This window comes from Mus caroli, unplaced genomic scaffold (genome assembly GCF_978045245.1).
Source record: "Mus caroli unplaced genomic scaffold, Mus_caroli_1 scaffold_3, whole genome shotgun sequence".
In the NCBI taxonomy this organism is placed as follows: Eukaryota; Metazoa; Chordata; class Mammalia; order Rodentia; family Muridae; genus Mus; species Mus caroli.
The window spans coordinates 153,909,169-153,930,786 of record NW_028227258.1 but is presented as its reverse complement, the minus strand read 5'-3'; the positions used below and the strand labels follow the sequence as shown (position 1 = coordinate 153,930,786).

At 39.0% G+C, this 21,618-nt stretch overlaps 1 protein-coding gene across 2 annotated transcripts in view; it reads left to right on the top strand.

The window, feature by feature from the left end:
* Zc2hc1a (zinc finger C2HC-type containing 1A) overlaps nucleotides 1–21,618 on the top strand; it is a 51,054-nt gene that overhangs the window by 25,159 nt on the left and 4,277 nt on the right. Inside the window, exons 8-9 of one of the 2 annotated variants that reach the window (XM_029475486.2) lie at nucleotides 6,058–6,174; nucleotides 8,888–8,995. In XM_029475486.2, coding sequence (XP_029331346.1) covers nucleotides 6,058–6,174; nucleotides 8,888–8,995 — 225 coding nt within the window. The remainder of the gene's footprint in view (nucleotides 1–6,057; nucleotides 6,175–8,887; nucleotides 8,996–21,618) is intronic. The other variant, XM_021158705.3, reaches the window with a different exon arrangement.

Here is a 21,618-nt window from a genome sequence, read left to right as displayed (position 1 = left end):
ATTTGGCATGTAAGCATGAATACCTGTGCTCAAATCTTCAGGACCCATGCGACATCAGGCATGATAGTGCAGTAACTGAATGCTAGCCTTCTGCTGGGGCTGTGGGAGGCAGAACAGCAGAATCTCTGGAAGCTCACAGACCTGCTAGCCTGATCTAATAGCAGAAAGCAAGAGACCAGTGCCAAAAAAAAGGTAGAGATGACGACTGATTCCTGACACTATTCTCTTCCCTTCACATGTGCCCCATGGCACATATGCACCTGCATTCAGACACACCAGTATGTATACACATACACACACATATCACATATCTGTATACACACACAGAGTTGAGTGAGATGACTATGTCGGTTAGTGGTGGGATAATTGCGTGGCATGTTCAAGGCCTTAGGGTCAGTCCTCAGGATCAGCAAAATAAACAAATGAGCAAGACCACAGAGCAGAAAGAATAAAAAACTAACAAAATACTGACAGAGTGTACCAGGAGTGACATGCCTTTCCTTACTTATCTTCTGGTGGTTAATAAAAACAGTACTCATTTCTTTTTTTTTCTTTTCTACTGGTCAACTCACTATGTAGTATTGCATAGGCACAAAAGCTAAATCAAAACCTTTTTACCATAACAAAGAGAATTGTTTTTAGTTAGGTTATAGTCCTTTTAGTGTTTTAGGTATTGCTAATCATAAATTAGGAGGCAGTATTTTTCAATACTTGTGTTTAACTGATGACTTTCTCTTTGGTTGGAGTAAGTGGTATGGCAAACTTTAAGTAAACTGTGCACAGAAAGCTGGCTGATAGAATTTTTCAAAAAAGGAATTTTGGGCCTGGGTAGATAGCTCAGTAATTAAAACACTTGCTGTACAAGCACAAGGTTGAGGGTTCTGGACCTAGAAGCCTTGCAGCACTGAGTGGACATAGCGGTCTGCCTGTGTCTCCAGCCCTGAAACGTGGTGTCAAAGTCACCTGATTCAGCCAGCTAGCAAGATGAGCTTTACCAACTAACTCAGGGTTTGATTGAGAGATCTTGCTTCAGTGAATAAAGAACAAGGCTGATTCCTGATACCAACTTCATACATGCAGGTCACACATCCCCCACCTCCAAAAAAAAAAACCACCATCAAAACAAAACAAAAAAACCCACCATCCAAACAAAAACCACATGCATATGTATGCAAACACCACACCCAGGAGACAGAGAGAGCAAGCACAGGGGTGAGTGGGAACACACCGATTATGGAGGTAGACAGTGGGGCACTTGTGTTCTACTGTGCCACTAAGTAAGTGTGCAACCATGAGTATGTCTCTCTGACAACTCTTTGTGACTGTGTTTATAAAGACTTTCATAACTAATTTAAGAAGCCTGATCAAAAACCTGACTTATATGATCCCAAAGAGAAAATATGTTTTACTAACAGGCAAAGATTTTGAAAATATGCTTTTCCAAGTATTCCATGAAATTTAACACTTAGGATGGCCCATAACATACTAAGTTGGCAGTCATATATGTTCAGATTCCCATTGTCTGTATAGAAGGCCCTTCTCCTGGAACCAGAGTCATTGTTTGCTTCTAGTCAATATATTTTCTGCATTATAGTATTAATTGGAGATTACTATTCTCCTGTTACATAGAAGCAGTCAACAGCTATCTATAGGGTGCCAGCTACCATTTCTGTATTAGAATGTTTAGAGCAGCGATTCATTTTATTGTTGTCTTTAAGTGTAAACACCATGGTGATCTAATTGAAGGAAAAAAGATGTCTAGTGTTTTTATGGAATGATGGTAAAACTAATTAATCAGTAAGTTAAAAATTTCATCTATAAACCAGACTCATAGAACAGTGGTTCTGTAAAAGACTTTCTTAAAGTTTGCCTGGCAGTGATGTTTTCCAGTTATGCATTGACTTGGATTGAGGTATTTGGTTAGTTGTAACATTGAAGGGACTGAGAATCATCTGAGCTTGATAAGTGTTAGCACTTCATGATCCTACAGCTGTTTCAAGCATTGTTTATAGCATTTAGCATAGTTCACTTTACTCATGTAGTCTAGTCTTATGAATCATACATTGGTATCATCACATTTTAAAGTTTGTACTTGGAAAAAGTCTTACGTTTGATAATTAAGCTCTAGATAACCTGTGGTTATTTCTATAGTTTTTTAAAAAACAAAATATTCAAATAGATTTTTCATCCTAATTCTAAAATTTAGTTTTATTTAGCCTGGGAAATTTTCAGAAATATGATACAACACTGAGTTATTAAATTCTGTGGCATTTGAATAAGATCACAAACTGACACAGCTGTATTCTTGCAAGCACTGCTTACTTAAATGTTTGTAATTTTAAATATATACCAAACGTATCCTTTCCAATAGCTAAATTACTGTCTTCAGTAATTTACTTCAGTTACTGTAAAAACATAAACCTGTTTATAGTTGATCATAGTAGATGGGGTAAAAAGTAGAGCTGCAGAGTACATGTAAAGAACATCTCTGAGTGTCTGGGGACATGCGCATGTTAATGTGTGCGTGTGTGTGGAGGCCTGGGGTCAGCATTGACTGGCTTTATCTCCTCATGTTTTCAACCAGGATTTATCATTGGAACGCTAGTTCATCAATTCTGCTAGCATGGCTAGCCAGAGCTGAGATCCTCCTGGCATCCCTGGTACTAACGCACAGGATGATACAGGATGATGCTCAGTTTTGTACATGGTTTCTGGGGATACAAACTCGCTTTCTCCTCTTTCTTGTGCAGCACTTTTCTGACTGAGCCACCAGCCCCCTAACCCTGGAGAACATCTTCTAGTAAAAAATTGAATTTGATTATCAATATATTATTGTTTTAAATTAGTAAGAAATGTCACTAGATTTTATATGATAGAAACATGTTCCTTTAATTTTTTCTTTGACATCTATTCATTTTGTGTGTGGATATGTATGCCAAGGAATACAGGTGGAAATCATGGGGCAACTTGTGGGCAATAGGTGTTCTTTTTCTCTCCATGTGCGTCCTGGGGTTTGAACTCAGGTCATCAGGCTTAGCTGAAAGCAACTTTACCTGCTGAGCAACTCACCAACCCAAAACCCTTTTTCTTTTGTAGAATAATATTCTGGCATTATGAACCTAGCATTTTTAAATGATTGAAGCTATTAGGTTAGGGTGGTTTTTGTTTTGTTTTGTTTTGTTTTATTGTGGAGTCGATATACTGAATTACCTGTCATGTATTGGAACACACACGCGCGTGCACACACTCACACACACACACACACACACACACACACACACGCATGCACACACACACACACACACATGCACACACACACACACACACACGCATGCACACACACACACCTGCATGCACACACACACGCATGCACACACACACTCACACACACACACCCGCATGCACACACACACACACACATGCATGCACACACACACGCACACCAGCATGCACACACACACACATGCATGCACACACACACACACACATGCATGCACACACTCACACACACTCACACACACACACACACACACACACACACTCACACACACACACAGTCATTCTAGAGCTTTAAATGTCATAGAATATGACATAGAATACCCCTAACTATACAGAGATTCATAAAATGTAGAGATCCACAAAGTAACAGATGCTACCTGGTAAAATTTTCCAGTATGATTCCAGAAATCCTCTTTTGATTATGCAGCAATCTGTGCTGCTTTCTGTAGTTAAAGACTCTTCATTAACAGGGAAGCTTGTCAGTGGACTTATTCTTTATATCTTTATATCCTTATACCATGGAGCTTTTCTTAGGTTGAAACTTACTTCAAGCCAGAAATAGGTTAAGATTATTACCAAGTATTCCATAACGTAGCCATTCAGCTATGAAGATTTCGAAAACTCCAAACAGTGCTGTAAAAAATCTTGATAATTAATTGACATTTATAAATTTTAGTTTGTGTATACAACCTAACAATAGGAGATTGTAGCAGAACATATATTTTATTTTAGCCCCAATAAAATTTACTAAAATTTGGTCTAAGAAACACTTGAATTAATGTTTTGCCTAAAATGTAATCAGTCAGTATGTAAACCTTTATATAGGGTTTTTAAATGTATATTACAGTGGGTTGAATGTAACTCACATGTCTGGCAGGAACTGTCCCTGGGCCTCCCCTTCACATAGTTTTCACAGTGTGAACGTACCCTGGGCTCTCTATGTGTATTGAAGGAGGCATTCATCTTAGAGAACTACCTGGATTGTGTTCTATGAGCCTATGCATCTCTTTTTGTTTGTCAATTCACATGTAGGATTTAAATCTTTGTTACCATAATTAAACAGTCTGTTTTTAGTTAAAGTTCATGTTTATTCTGTGTGGTGCTGTGGATTAAAGCATTTAAGTATGCTAAACTGAAATTTTCTTAAAATATGATTTTAGTAACTATTTCTCTGAAACAGATTTTATTTCTTATTCATAACCCACAGATGCATTTTAAAAGTAGTGTCTGTGACAGTATTGCTTTAATAATTATTTAACATTTAACAGTTCAAAGAAAGATAGGACTAATTAGAATTTGAAGTTGTTGGATTCTCTAATCTTTTAAAATTAAAGATAAATTTAATCTCAAAGATGTGTAGAAATAATGTTTAAAACATTGACTAAAGGCTGTTTGTAATGTGCACACTACTACATACATACTGTGGACACCAAGTTTGACTACATAGACAAAGAACAGCAAATGACTGTAACATTCCTCCGGAGAGGCCCTTACAATTTGGACTAATAATCAAATTCTTTTTGGCTACTAACCTCTTTAAGAACTCCACTCTTTTGTTTGTTACTCTGTTTTCTGAAAGTTGTAGTGTCTAACACATCAGGTTGTGTCCCTAAGGCTTACTGAGTAACTTAATGAGAAAAACATTAAAGCACAATTGGATGAGCAGATATGTCTTTAAAAGAATGTATGTGTGCATAATATGTATATAGAAGTGTGTGCATATAGTGTATGTATATAGATGTGTGTGTATAATGTATATATATATATTTGTGTATGTGTATATAGATGTGTGTGTATAATGTATGTATATAGATGTGTGTGTATTTAATGTATGTATATAGATGTGTATGTATAATGTGTATATATAGGGTGTGTTTGGGTGTTTGTACGTGTTTACACACATACATTTGAGACTGGATCTCACTGTGCAGTTTTATATGTCTTAGAACTCACTATGTAGACTAGACAGGGCTAAAATTCACAGTGATAGGACTAAAGGCATTACACTACCACACCTAGCTTAAAAATATGTTTTTAATGTTACAGATGGCATGTTTCTTACCAGCAATTTGAGATAGTTTTTCTAATTTGTTAATTTTCCTATTCTCTCTTGTGAATTGGTATTTGTTGATGGTAGATGATTGGAATATGAAGTCTCCAACAGACCCGCAGTTAGCACGAATGTCCACTAGATGGAGATATTGCATACTTTATGTTTAAAAAGGTTTCACAATGGTGTGGTTATAATGTCTTTCCTGTGACATTTAGAATGACCATGTCTTTTAAAGTACAGATCATGGCTTGCCTTTTCACTACATATATTTCAGAAATAAACTCTTTCCTTATTTGAGGGTGAGATAAGGTAAATAGACAAGCACTCCACATTTAGTTACTACACTTTTAAATGCAAGGAAAATCAAAGAAAAATAATAGAGATCAGCGAAAATGAAAATTATTTGTGAATAAAAGCATGAAGTTTCTTCTAGCTTCATGCAAAACATACTTTTCTGATTTATTCCCTACTCAGGATAAATATGGCATTGAATCTGCGTAGAAAGTGGCAGGGTGGCCTGAATGTCCTAATGATGGCACTATATGTACTCAGATCTGTGGCTAGTGTTTTGTCTTGTCAGTCAGGTTATTAAGGGAAGAGGGTGAATTTCTAGTGAATCAGAATGTCTTTTTTTGAAGAAAAATAATCCTTATGTCTACATGATTCTTTAGAAGCAAGCAACAGTAGCAGTTTCCTTATGGGTACACCTTTATATATTTTGATAGTAAGATGGACAAGTTAGGCCCTCCACTTCGAACTGGAAGATATGTGCAAAGGTTGTATGGCAGTGATACAAAGTCAAACAGTGCCTTCAAAAGACATGAGCTAGTACCTGTTCGCAAGTAAGTACTCATGATGCAGTTTGGTTAGCCTTTATCAGATAGTTCTTATAGGATCTATGTTATAGAATACTGTAATTTTCTTACCTTCTATGTAAAAATAATCTTATCTTAACCATTTAAAGCTGTTTTAGTGCTAAATTGGCTTCAAACCCATAAAATATTTTTATAATTATTAAGAGTTTCTATTAAAATTAATCTCAATCATGTTTTTATTCTGTTTAATGTTAACATTTGGCTGGAATTGTGACAGTCACTTTCAAAAGTCATTTTTATGAATGTAAAGATTTTTTAGGAGTAGTAACCTTATAAAGAAATGTGGAGACCGAGTTATATAGTGAAGCAGAAGATGAGCTATAGCTAGGAGAAGAAGATCCTTTAGGGTCTGTAAATTCCACCTGATGACCCAGAAGAGATATGATATACATCTCTTCTGGCCTCCTGGTCAAGAAAACTGGCAGTTGGAATCATTCTTGAAACTCCTTGTAGCATGAGATTTCATGATTCAGAGATTTGGGCTTATAATATCTATCAGTTTTAGTCCTCATTTTTCAGTGATGAAATTAGGATGTAACAAATGAATATTTTTTACATTTTTAAATTTATCATTAACAAGGTTAACAGTGCATCCTTCTTATCATCATGAAATATAATGATAAATTTAACTAGGCATGCAATGAAACAGTTACAGGGAAAGATTATAACATAGCATGGTTGCATCTTTGTAGTTAGTGGTCATTTGTGGAAGGAAGATAGTGTGTTCTGAGCCTTGAAATTGATGCATGTGTCAGGGGAAATTGTCTATGAAAAAGATGAAGTGTAATTTCATAGTTAATCTACTTTCTTATATGGTTGAGCCATAACATGTAAAATTCACATAGACATGTAGTATGAATACTTAACTAGGTTGAGACTGGGAAGAAAAATATTTTGAGTATTTGAGCAACATGTTAAGAACTGATCAGCAGAATTAGTTCTTTCTACTCTTTTCAGAATGGCTCTTGTCTTAGAAGATGTTAGAAAAATAGCCATACAATATCATAGATGTTTAGTCTGATAACCCATATGTTTCTTTAATTTTAATCATTTAAATTTGATATATTTAAAAATATATTTTTATTTATGTATCTTAGTATATTAAGGTGATGATCTGTCTCACAATACCTGTAGAGAGTTTGAAAAGAAAAGTAAAAGAGCACAGCCCCTGTTTGAATGCTCCCCTGACGATTTCTTAAAGAGAGATATTAACTTAGAAACGTATGACATAATTCTAGTTCTACTTTACAAAAGTAGAGTAGAATAAACCTCATACAGACTTGGGACCATTTGAAGAAGTCACAGGTATCTCATAAATGCCTGTAGGGTTGCTTACTTTTTGCTGAACTGACTATTCAGAACAATTGAGTGTTGAATGTGGGAGTTGTAGTGTAAAAGTTCAAGTACTAATCTAGCCACATAATAAATAGCATTACAGATTGCACAGTCTCTAAAACACAGGTCCTCCAAGATGGACATGTGATACAGTATATTTATACAATATCTCAGAAACAAAGAAGATGTCATGGTGAGAGGGGATGATATCAGTATAGTTAGTGTAGTAAGTTTTTGAAGGATAGCTACTACCATATATTTTGAAAGTAGTTATTTAACTACTTCTGCATTTACCATGTAAATAGAGTAGGAAGAATTTCACCCAAAGATTGGGAAACTTTAAAGAGTTTGTAGGGTTCTTTTTTCTTGCTTTTTGCTTGCTTGCAAATAAATAAACTTAGTCCTAAAAGAAGAGGCAGGGACTGATGTCATACTGGCTTTCCGAGTCTTGATTCTGCGGCATACATGGAGTCACCTTGGTAAGGTTACTTAAGTGCTTTCTGCCTCAACTGTCTCAGCCAGCATGAAATTATTTGTTAGAAGTAAATAACTTAGTCATGCAGTACAGAAATGTGTTTAGGGGATAGTAGTTAAGTATTGAAGGTTAACAAAAGTAGTAGTGTAATCAACATGCTGCATTCTCATAGGAGTTTACATCTTAGAACCTTTCTAGAATGTTGACCAATTTACCAGTGAGGAAACTCAAGTTACCATTATTTTTACTATTGCTATTACAAAGCTAATTTTAATATAAATATGTAAATTCCATAACTTTTCATAGTAATGTTGTATCATATTATAGATGTATATGTTTCTTTGATTCCTAAAGTTTCATAATGTGACTTGAAAATAATCTCCCTTATTTCAGATAGTTCAGTCTGTGCAGGTGGTGAAATCAAATCAAATTTTTAGTAATTTATTTTTCGTCACTTTCAGAAAATAAATACTATGTGAAGTAGCAAGCACATTTTCTTATTTTAAATATATCCTGTATTTTTTGGGATAGCAATAATACTTGTGTAACATTTACTTAGGAGCTGTCTATCAACAGATGCCAGTGTCTGTGTTGAGAGCCTTATGAATGAGGCTTTTTAACTAGGCTTTAGAAGGCAGCTGTGAGGCATCAGTCATGCTCTGTCTGTGTGGTACTTTATAAAGCTGATGTTATGGAGTCACCATTACTGGTCACTCATTCTCCTTGTTTCCAGACTAAAAACAATTACTTGGAAGTAATTCTGTTGAATTTCTGCAGCTTGTGTTTTTCTATCTACTAATGTAAAAAGATAAATCAACACATTTTGCTTCATGAAGTGCTTTCTCATCACACTGTCCTTTCCATTTGCAGAGCTAACACCAAGGCTAGAAATATCACACCTCCTAGTTTGGCAAGAAATTCTGTGGCAGGGGTGCTTACCAACAAAAGAAAGACTTTGACCGACAGCTATGCAGCCAGGTATGTTTAGTTCTGCTAACCTAATAATTAGAATGAAAAATAGATAATGTGCTGCATATAATTCGATTTTTTAAATCATAGAACTCAACATGTTTTTCAAATTGAGTAGAAAATGTTGAGGCATGAATACCGTTTTGTTACACTTTGAATTGTAAACAGTCATATACTTCTTGTTCAAGGTTACTGGATTTGTTTACTTTTATATTTTTTTCTTGCATGTTTAAATCTCAAACACAGTATCAACTGTAGATAGACCATATGAATATCACTATTGTCATTTCCACATTTTGACATTGAAGTCTATCCTGAAAAAACAATGTGTTTCACACACACACTTGCACGAGAAACATCAACATTATTTTTGAATGAAAGAATAAGGAGAAAAATGAAAAAAATGAGAAGTAAAAGATAAGTTCAAAGTAGCAAGATTGTCCATAAGAGATGTGTCATGAGACCCTGTGCACGCATGAGCCATGAGTTATAAACTCGATTCTGAAATGTGTAGTACTGAGCAAACAATGGCTGTTGGGATAGTGTTCTTGATGACAATAGTATATATAAATGACCCTAAAAATTCCACCAGAGAACTCCTAAGCCTGATAAACAGCTTCAATGAAGTAGCTGGATATAAAATTAACTCAAACAAGTCAATGGCCTTTCTCTACACAAAGAATAAACAGGCTGAGAAAGAAATTAGGGAAACAACACCCTTCTCAATAGTCACAAATAATATAAAATACCTTGGTGTGACTCTAACTAAGGAAGTGAAAGATCTGTATGATAAGAACTTCAAGTCTCTGAAGAAAGAAATTAAAGAAGATCTCAGAAGATGGAAATATCTCCCATGCTCATGGATTGGGAGGATCAATATAGTAAAAATGGCTATCTTGCCAAAAGCAATCTACAGATTCAATTCAATCCTCATCAAAATTCCAACTCAATTCTTCAACGAATTAGAAAGGGCAATCGGCAGATTCATCTGGAATAACAAAAAACCTAGGATAGCAAAAACTCTTCTCAAGGATAAAAGAACCTCTGGTGGAATCACCATGCCTGACCTAAAGCCGTACTACAGAGCAATTGTGATAAAAACTGCATGGTACTGGTATAGTGACAAACAAGTAGACCAATGGAACAGAATTGAAGACCCAGAGATGAACCCACACACCTGTGGTCACTTGATCTTTGACAAGGGAGCAAAAACCATCCAGTGGCAAAAAGACAGCATTTTCAACAAATGGTGCTGGAACAACTGGCGGTTATCCTGTAGAAGAATGAGAATTGATCCATTCCTATCTCCTTGTACTGAGGTCAAATCTAAGTGGATTAAGGAACTCCACATAAAACCAGAGACACTGAAACTTATAGAGGAGAAAGTAGGGAAAAGCCTCGAAGATATGGGTACAGGGGAAAAATTCCTGAATACAACAGCAATGGCTTGTGCTGTAAGATCGAGAATAGACAAATGGGACCTCATGAAACTGCAAAGCTTCTGCAAGGCAAAAGACATGGTCAATAAGACAAAAAGACCACCAACAGGTTGGGAAAGAATCTTTACCTATCCCAAATCGGATAGGGGGCTAATATCCAATATATATAAAGAACTCAAGAAGGTGGGCTCCAGAAAATCGAATAACCCCATTAAAAAATGGGGCTCAGAGCTGAACAAAGAATTCTCACCTGAGGAATACCGAATGGCAGAGAAGCACCTGAAAAAATGTTCAACATCCTTAATCATCAGGGAAATGCAACTCAAAACAACCCTGAGATTCCACCTCACACCAGTCAGAATGGCTAAGATCAAAAATTCAGGTGACAGCAGATGCTGGCAAGGATGTGGAGAAATTGTTGGTGGGATTGCAAGCTTATACAACCACTCTGGAAATCAGTCTGGCGGTTCCTCAGAAAATTGGACATAGTACTAAGTGAGGATCCTGCAATACCTCTCCTGGGCATATATCCAAAAGATGTCCCAACCGGTAAGAAGGACACATGCTCCACTATGTTCATAGCAGCCTTATTTATAATAGCCAGAAGCTGGAAAGAACCCAGATACCCCTCAACAGAGGAATGGATACAGAAAATGTGGTACATTTACACAATGGAGTACTACTCAGCTATTAAAAAGAATGAATTTATGAAATTCCTAGGCAAATGGATGGACCTGGAGGGCATCATCCTGAGTGAGGTAACCCAATCACAAAGGAACTCGCACAATATGTACTCACTGATAAGTGGATATTAGCCCAGAAACTTAGGATACACAAGATATAAGATACAATTTGCTAAACGCATGAAACTCAAGAAGAACGAAGACCGACACTTTGCCCCTTCCTAGAAATGGGAACAAAACACCCATGGAAGGAGTTACAGAGACAAAATTTGGAGCTATGACGAAAGGATGGACCATCTAGTGAATGCCATATCCAGGGATCCATCCCATAATCAGCTTCCAAACGCTGACACCATTGCATTCACTAGCAAGATTTTGCTGTAAGGACCCAGATATAGCTGTCTCTCGTGAGACTATGCCGGGGCCTAGCAAACACAGAAGTGGATGCTCACAGTCAGCTATTGGATGGGTCACACGAACCCCAATGGAGTAGCTAGAGAAAGTACCCAAGGAGCTAAAGGGAACTGCAACCCTATATGTGGAACAACAATATGAACTAACCAGTACCCCGGAGCTCTTGTTTCTAGCTGCATATGTATCAAAAGATGGCCTAGTCAGCCATCACTGGAAAGAGAGGCCCTTTGGACTTGCAAAATTTATATGCCCCAGTACAGGGGAACGCCAGGGCCAAAAAGGGGGAGTGGGTGGGTAGGGGTGGGTATGGGGGACGTTTGGGATAGCATTGGAAATGTAAACAAGGAACATACCTAATAAAAAAATAAATAAAAAGGTACGTTTTCTCTGAAAAAGTGTACTTAGTCTGTAGGCCTTAAAACTTGTTCCAGGGAGCTTCATGATGAAGACCCTGGGTAACATAATGAACAACTTAAGTAATGTCCTTATTGTAAATGGGGAATAACTTCATGGTGTATTTCACTGCAGACCAAGAAAATGATATCCTATGATTTACTACAAACTTGGGCTGTGTTTGTAGTAAGGGCTGCTTTGTCTCAATGGTCTAGCATTCCCAGTTGTTCAAAATTCTGAGGTAATGCAGGCATAGGTTCAAAGCTCACACTTGTCCGCCCATCAGAATTACCTTGGATCCTCCTTTTGAGATCATTGGCTATATATGCATCTGCTATATAAATGTTTGTATAAGTAAGATGTGAACATAGTGAAATAGATGAATTACTATGCTCCCAGCTAGATTATAGAATAAATGCTGTTTATATCATCTGGGGTCTTGATGCATACATATCAAATATCACATATGAACCTAAATGTGGATTTACTGTGATACGTAAATAGGTTTAAACATGTATATCTTCTTGTATTTTGAATCAAGGTTGTGAGTGAGATTAATATACTGTTAAAAATGTGTGTACCATATAGTATAAAATTTAATATCCAGACAAGTGACCAAAAGAGAAAAAATACTAAACCAGCAGGAGCAGAAATTTCAAACTAGGAAATGCAGTTTTTCTTAAGTGACTGCTGGCTCACAGAAGCAAGATCATTCTCGTTGCCTTTTTAACATTCTAACATCTCACGTGGTGATAATTATGATCATAACAGTCCAAGGTAGCCGACATAGTTTTTCTTAGAAAAATAGCAGATTTACAGACTCAAAATTGTTCTTGGAGGAATATACAGACATGTGGCATGAAAGTATAAAAATGTTATTTTATATGTGTCTATATACTGAAGAGACCAATTTTTAAGTAAATAACATAATATTTGGTATATTTTCTGAATATAGATTAGTATATTAGAACTTATTATAATCTTTTTCTCAGCAATAAACATAAAATATAATTTTTATAAAAATTCCACTTGAATATACAAATTTAAGTCACATGGGAGTCAGTTTTAAGACCCTGAAAATTTTTTGAAAATTTAAACTTTCAATGATAATGAAGAATATATAAGTAAATATATTATACACTTTTCATAAAATGGAATATTTAATACCAAAAATTTATTTTCTAAACCTTTCTGTGTGAATGACTAAATTAATATGCAATCTTAATAGAACTTTCAAATGCTTCATGGCTTTTGGTGTAAAACTAAACAGGACAAGGCAAAAACATATTGTGAATGATGCATGAAGTTAAAAGTCATTCAGATAGTTTGATATTAATTCATGGATAAATAAATAGAATGAACTGATTATAAATAAAGACCTTAGTCACACAGATGGCTAGAAACGTGTCTCATTTTAAGGGAGTCATGCAGATATTTTGTGTATTCTGGAACTGAGACATATGGGGGAAATGAGTTAGGACGCTGGGCATGTAGACCAGTGATTGGAACCCCTGCTGTGCATATGTGTGTATGAGTACACACATGCATGCACACACACACACACACACCCCAATAAATGAGTTAGGTAAACTAAATACCTGAAAATAGGACACTGTCAATAGGACAAAATGGCAACCAACAGATTGGGGAAAGATCTTTACCAACCCTACATCCAATAGGGGGCTAATATCCAACATATAAAAAGAACTCAAGTTAGACTCCAGAGAACCAAGTAACCGTATTAAAAATGGTATACAGAGCTAACCAGAGAAATCTCATCTGAGGAACTCTTGAGTGACCAAGAATCACCTAAAGAAATGCTCAACATCCTTAGGCATCCCAGAAATACAAATCAAAACAACCCTGAGATTGTACTTCACACTATTCAGAATGGCTAAGATCAAAAACTCAGGTGACAGCAGATGCTGGTAAGGATGTGGACAAGGAGGAACACTTCTCCATTGCTGGTGGGATTGCAAGCTGTTACAACCACTCTGGAAATCAGTCTGGTGGTTCCTTAGAAAATTGAAGATAGTATTACTTGAAGACCCACTAATACCATTCCTGGGCATATACCCAGATGATGCTCCAACATGAAATAAGGACATATGCTTCACTATGCTCAAAGCAGCCTTATTTATAATATTCAGAGCTGGGAAGAACCCAGATGCCCCTCAACAGAGGAATGGATACAGAAAATATGGTACATTTACACAATGGAGTACTACTCAGCTATTAAAAACAATGACTTCATGAAATTCTTAGGCTAATGGATGGAACTAGAAAATATCCTGAGTGAGGTAACCCAGTCATACCATGCACTTACTGATAAGTGGGTATTAGTCCCAAAGCTCAGAATACCCAAGATACAATTCATAGACCACATGAAGCTCAAGAAGTATCCCGAGCTTTTGTTCCCGCCGGCAGAAACACACTCAGGACAACCGGAATCTTCTGCAGCAAAGCTTTATTGCTTACTTCTCAGGAAGACCCCGACCCCAGAAAATGGAGTCGCTTATATAGCCCGCAGCGTGACGTTTCAGCACCTGATGTGGCATGACAGCTCCTGATTCGTTGCTCGCCCATGACCCCATTACTATGCCCTGAGAATGGGCAGTGACTAGGAGTGAGTTCACTCTCACACCTGCGTACAAGGCTTGTTTACTAGTTACGCACAGTGGAGGCCAGCGCCATCTTATAATGGCGATTGCTCACGGCATGGCTCTCCAGATCTCCCCCTTTTTATTTTATTAAATTGAGGCTGGACTAGGTCTGTGTAATTATGCCCATCTGCTTGGCTCCTGTCTTAGGTCGTTCCTCCAATGTCACAGCCTTTCCTGTCATAGGGTAACCCTATCACTACCAGGCCCCATGTCTTAGGTTGATCTGTGCATGAGGAAAGTTGCCCGTCCCTGGATACCACAGTGCTATGTGACAGTAACTACTAAATGACCTAGGGCGAACTCTACAAAAGAGGCCAGCCACCAATGTCAACTAATTTTTGAGCATAGATAGCCAGATTTCGGGGGAGGCCCCTTGCTCAATGGCAGCAAGTGCTTGAGCTATCACAACCTTGTCATTTGTTTGTTGGGTTCTGAGCTTGCAAACCATCCAGAGCATGAACAGAAGTCCACAGCAGGTGGCAACATCAAATAAAACCACCCCCACCCATTCCATAAAATAAGAAAATGCAGATAAAATCCAGGAGGAGAGGCCCTCTGTCAATGACAGGTCCACTCGCGTTGAGTTGATCTTTAAAACTGCCACCCTCAGGGCCTCAAGAGTCTCATCGAATCCCTTGGACCAATTTCCTGCAAGATACAAGGAAAGCTGTCTAGACAGATTAGCTGCATAAGTAAAACTTTCATATTGGACACTGGTAATACACAGAGCTTCCAGTTTTCTTTCACAACCCAACTGGGCCATCTGGTATAGAATGCCTATCTTTTCCTCCGCCAGGTCAAGGCGCTGATTCAAAATCATCAGCCCTCCCTTTAACTTGGTACTAGCAGAAGTTTGGACAGTGATGGCATCAGCCAGATCTGCTGAAAGCTGATTTAATTTTGTGCCTGATTGAACCATACTAGCCATAGCGTACTCTGCAGCTATAGCAGCAGCTGCACTGGGTGAAATTGCAATGATCACGACAGCAGTAATGCCAAAATCTCTCTTTTGTCGAAACAGAGATAAGGTGGAGGGTGTTTCCACCGGAACAGGGATCCAACATGGGATCCGTGCCACCATGGCACGGGTGTTCTTTATTACATCCCAACATTGAGAAATCCAACAAGAATCATTGGAACAGACTTCAAATGAATCATTTGAAAGAATAAACAAGAAAGGGGGGTAAACACAGACTGGGGTAGATGGATAATTAATCTGGTTTACCAAAGTTTTATTGAACCCAGTGATCTCTACACTGGTATTAGTATATCCATAAGAGTCTAGGGAGGCAGCATGTATTCCCCAATACTGAGCAAATCTTGAGATGCCAGTAAAAGAAGCCTTTCCAACTGCTCCTCCCTGGATAAAGATCAAAGGATTGAGTTCTGTACAACTGCCATTGACTCCACAAAGCACCCACTTGTGAAAGGGATGCATTGTAAAGTCCTGTATGAAAAGTCCCTTTTTCATAACAAATTCCTTCTCTGTGTCATCTATCATGTTTGGAGAAAAGGAAAACGTTTTACTCTGATCTGCCCAACGAGTGATGGAGGATTGACAATCAGACCAAGGCAGTATCAACCCTTCATCTTCCAAGCTACAATGAGGAGCTATTTTTGGTTGGTGGGGACGTTCTTTGTCTGAAAAGTTAGGTGGTAGAAATGTACCATTAACCCAAATTGCCTTCTGCCAGAAGGTCCGATTTGTAAAGGTTATATCTGCATTGGAAGTATCTTGGGTTGTGCTTACCCAACCTCCTCGGTGCTCATTAAACTTCCCCAAAGCTCGGGCTATGAGGTTGATACATTTTCCTGGTCCATTCATTTGAAAACATAAAGAACCCTGTTTTAATAAAGAGCGATTTTCCCCTAGTGATGCTTGGGTGGGATCTTAGGGTAGATATGGTAAATCTAATGTTTTATTAGTAGTAAAGAATTTTGGAAAAACTATAGCATCATGGCGAACTGGCATTGGTTTAGGGAAAGTCGAGAGAATGGCCCATCTCTGTTCGCCCCTCATACTAGGAACCTGAGACAAGTTCAGCATTGTCAGGATCAGGAGCAGTCCTCGGGAGGTCGGCTTCTTCCACACCATCCTTGATTACTATCTTGCAGGTGAGTCGTTCCGGCAGCCAAAATGGGTTGTCTTCACTCTGTGGAAAAACACAAACAGCTCCCCTGGATCTTATCAAAATAGGATCCGGGCCTTTCCACAGACCAGTTAAGACTTACTTCCATTTGACCATTTCTTTTGGTCTATCAGGGTCTGAGCTATGTCCATCGGCTGCAGAGCCACCTTGCTCATCAAGATTCAAAAAATTAAGTGTAAAGAGTGCCATAGATACAGCTACTCTTGGCACTGAGGGCAGAGACTCATCAACTCCCCCCTTTTGTTTTATAAGACTTGAGTGTACAATGGGCACATTCCACAATGCCTTGTCCTTGAGGATTATAAGGAAGGACAGTCAAGTGAGTGACATCCATTTGATGACAAAATTGCTGAAATTTAGTAGAGGTATATGCTGGCCCATTTTCAGTTTTAAGAATTGTGGGTTTGCCCCAAGCACTCCATGCTTCTAAACAGTGCTGTATAACATGAGAGGCTTTCTCACCTGTTAAAGGTGCAGCAAACATAACACCAGAGCAGGTGTCAATGGAAACATGTAAATATTGATTTCTTCCAAAGGAGGAAATATGAGTAACATCCATTTGCCAGACCTGTAAAGGTCTGATGCCTCGGGGGTTTACCCCTACATGAGGAGTAGGCAGAAATTGACAACAGTTTGACATTGGGTGACAATGTCACGAGCTTCCTTCCTGGTTAAAGTGAAATGGCGGCATAATGTTTCAGCCATCACGTGGAAGCGTTTATGAAACTCCCTTGCAGCCTCTGCCTGCGAGGACAGAGCAGCAGCCGCGATTCTAGTGGCTTTGTCTGCCAAGTCATTTCCACTAGACATGGGGCCAGGAAGGACAGACTGAGCCCTAACATGAGTAATATACACAAGATGTCTTCTATGTAACAGGGCTGACTGAATTTGCTGAATAATGTGAGCAAGCTTGCTAGAGGGTCTAATTAAGCCAGCAACTTCAAGCATATTAATTGCATTGACCACATATAAGGAATCAGATACAATATTGAGCAGTCCCAGAAAAGTTTCAAGGACCTCTAGAACTACCAAACACTCTACAACCTGGGGTGATGTCTCATTATATTGCTTAGATGTTACTTGGCCATTTACTACATATGCACCTATACCAGATTTGGATCCATCTGTATACACTACTACCCCATCCGGAAGTGGGTGTTTGGCTGTTATTACTGAGAACACTATGTCTTGGCTTTAGGCGACCTGTAAAATTGGATGTTTTGGATAATGATTATCAATTTGTCCTGAATAAGAGGCAACCAAGACTGACCTATCTTTAGTTGTTGCTGCCAGGGTTTGAACTTGAGCAGAGGTATAAGGCACAATTAGCATATGAGGTTCTCTCCCAAAGAGAATAATGGCTGCTTTTATCCCCCTAAGTGCAAGTTGAGCAACTGCATTAGGATACCACTCAATGATTTTTGCAGGGGAACCATTAGGATGGACCCACAATAAGGATCCATTTGCCATAAGACTGCTGTTGGTAACTGTGCAGTTTTTAATATGCACAATTCAAATGACTTTGACTCGTCAATGCGTTGTAATTGAGCATCTTGTAAGGCCTTTTCTATCGTTTGTAAGGCTTGACATGCAGCTGGGGTAAGTGCTCTGTGGGAGGAGATGTGGGTATCTCCCTCTAATATGTCAAATAAGAGCTTTAATTCTGCTGATGGAATTTTCAAAAATAGTTTTAGCCAATTAATATCTCCTAGCAATTTTTGGAAATCATTCAAGGTATGTAGTTGATCTTTGCGTATTGCTAATTTTTGAGGAACAATTTTGTCAGGATAAATGAGTGACCCTAGGAAGGCTCCCATTCGAGCAACTTGCACCTTTTCAGTGGCCACCTGCAATCCCCATTGCCCTAACGTTTTTATTAAGATAGGGTATGCATCTTGCAATAATTGTGAATTTTTATGGCAAATCAGAATGTCATCCATATAAATTATCACCTGTAATGATGGAAAATGCTCTTTAAGTGACTTAAGTGCCAATTGCACATACAGTTGACACATGGTGGGACTATTCGCCATCCCCTGAGGTAGGACCTTCCATTTGTATCTTTGATCCGGCTCTAAATGATTAATGGCTGGGATGGTAAATGCAAATCTTTGCCTATCTTGAGGGCATAAAGGTATAGAGAAAAAGCAATCTTTAATATCTATAATTATAATTTCCCAATTTTTGGGTAAGGCAGAAAGCAACGGTAGCCCTCGCTGAAATGGTCCAAATAGATGCATTTGTGCATTAATAGCTCTAAGATCATGTAATAAGTGCCATTTGCCAGATTTTTTCTTAATTACGAAAATAGGTGTATTCCAGGGTGAGGTAGAGGGCTCTAAATGACCCAAGCGTAGCTGTTCAGAAATTAGTTTTGTGGCTGCTTCTAACTTTTCAGAGGAGAGAGGGCATTGAAGAACCCATACAACTTCCTCTGTAAGCCATGGTATGGGCATGAAGCCTTCAATGTTCCCTAGGAAAAACCCAAACCTTGTCTCCCATTATTACCTTTTTGAGGGATAGGTTCAAGTCTACCCTGCTCTCCTTTCCCTAATCCTCTTCCTTCTTTATAGCCCATTTTCTTCATTATTTGAACAGCTTGTGGCGAGTATTCATTAGTCAAGGTCAGTCCTAGTGCCTGTAAGATGTCTCTCCCCCAGAGATTTACTGGGAGTGGTAAAACATAGGGAGTGAATTGTCCTGTTTGACCTTCAGGCGCTGTCCAGCTCAAAGAACAGGAACTAATAGTGGTACAGGACTGATAACCTAAACCTTGCAAAGAACGTGATGACTGAGTAATGGGCCAAGTTTTTGGCCACCATTGGAAAGAAAGGATACTTTTATCTGCTACTGTGTCTAAAATCCCTTTAAATTGTTTTCCTTCTATAACTAATTCTAAGAATGGCCTGGAGTCAAGAGGCATCACTAAGTAAGCAGAATCATTTCCAGTAGAACCAATCCCTCTGGTAGCTCGGGGGACACCAGAGGAAGGAAAACAGCCATGTAGGCTTGGCAAAATTATTAACTCAGCTATTCTATCCCCTTGTGAAATAGAAAAGACACCCTGAGGACAGGAACAGAGAACTTGAAGTTCCCCTTCATAATCTTGATCTATGACTCCAGTGTGAACAATAAGACCTTGTAAGGTAAGGGAGGCCCGGCCCAATATTAGGCCGACACTCCCAGATGGCAGAGGCCCTTTATAGTCAGTAGGAATAGGCTGCACCCCCATTTGGGGCATCAGCAAGAATTGGGTGGTGGTACGGAGGTCCAACCCAGCTGATCCTTCTGTTGCCCTGAGGACTGTGGGGTCCACCTTTTGCCTGTCGAGGTCCCATATGTTTTCGGGCCCTGAGACCTCGGGACCCTGTACTGGTTTTTTGGAATGGTCTCATTATCTAGTGCTTGAGGGAATCCTGGCTGCAGGGGCCTGCCTCGAAAGTCCCTGACTGAACGACAATCTCTAGCCCAATGATATCCTTTTCCACACTTAGTACACAGTCCTGGCGCTTTCCTTTTGACTAGGGCTCTACAGTCGTTTTTTAAGTGTCCCGGTTTGCTACAATTATAGCAGAGTTTGCCGTGTCAGGGCGTTTTTGCCCTTGTAGAATGGCAGCTGCTAAACCGGCATTAGTGAGTGGCCCTCCAAGCTCACGGCAAACCTTCAACCAGTCCTGCAGTCCCTTGCTCTTTCTAGGTGTAATATCCGCCCTGCATTCCTGGGTAGCCTGTTCATAGATCAACTGTTCAATTAAAGGCATAGCTGTCTCTGGGTCCCCAAAAATTCTCCCTGCCGCTTCTGTCATTCTAGCCACAAAATCTGAGAACGACTCCTGGGCGCCCTGGGTAATGTTGGTCAAATGCCCACCTGCCTCTCCCTTCTTAGAGAGTGCCTTCCATGCCTTAACTGCAGCAGCTGAGATCTGAGCATAAGCTTCCCAATGGTAATTTGTCTGGTTATTAGCATGTTGTCCCTGACCTGTAAGCAACTCAAAAAGTCCATGTTCCTTGGTCCCTTTCAATATTGGCATTGGCCCTTACCTGTGCTTGGCAGGAGTCTTGCCACAAAGCTTTCCATTCTAAATACATTCCCATGTTAGGAGATGCGACTTTACTAGGGTCATCCAATCGCCTGGGGTCATTGCCAGAGTTGCAAGCCTTTCGACTTGGGCTACAGTAAAGTTGGCATTGACTCCATAGTTATGGACTGACTCCGCAAGTTCTTTAATCTGTATATACTCCACCGGGGCATGAACGTGCCCGCCCTCTGCGCCTTCAAAGACTGGGAACACTTGCTGCACTTTTCTCTTTTCCTCTTTTGAAATGAATGAATCTGATTGATACCTCTGCACATAGGGCGGAGGTGTGCTAGGACCCAGAGGTTGCAGATCTGAAGACTGCATAGTGATTTGACATTTGTCTCTAGCTACTTTTGCTTTCTTTATGTTATTTTGTGACTGATTAGCTCGTCTTTCATCTGGCTGGTATCTTTCTTCCTCTAAGTCTGTCTCCTCAGAGGAGCTAAGTTCCTTATCCAATTCTGAGCTACTGACAGCTAGTGCCTTGAACTCATCTAATGGCGGGTAGAGGCTCCTTTCCTTATGTGCCTCTCCAGCTCGATCTCTCTTCTTCTCTCCCTTTCCATGCCTTTTTTTAATCTCTCCCAAGGCATTCTTTCCTTTATATCTCTTTTCCTCAGGCTCAAGGCCCGTGGAAAGGCCTAAATTCTTCAGTGCACCTTGTTTTGTCCCAACTTTCACTCTCTCTCCCCACTCTGCCTCTGATACACTGTCTTGAATTTCATCCAAAATTTTCTGCCCTGCCTCTACCATTTGCTGACAATCCTCGTCTGTTAAGCACAATCTCACCAATTTCCACAACGGCATGATC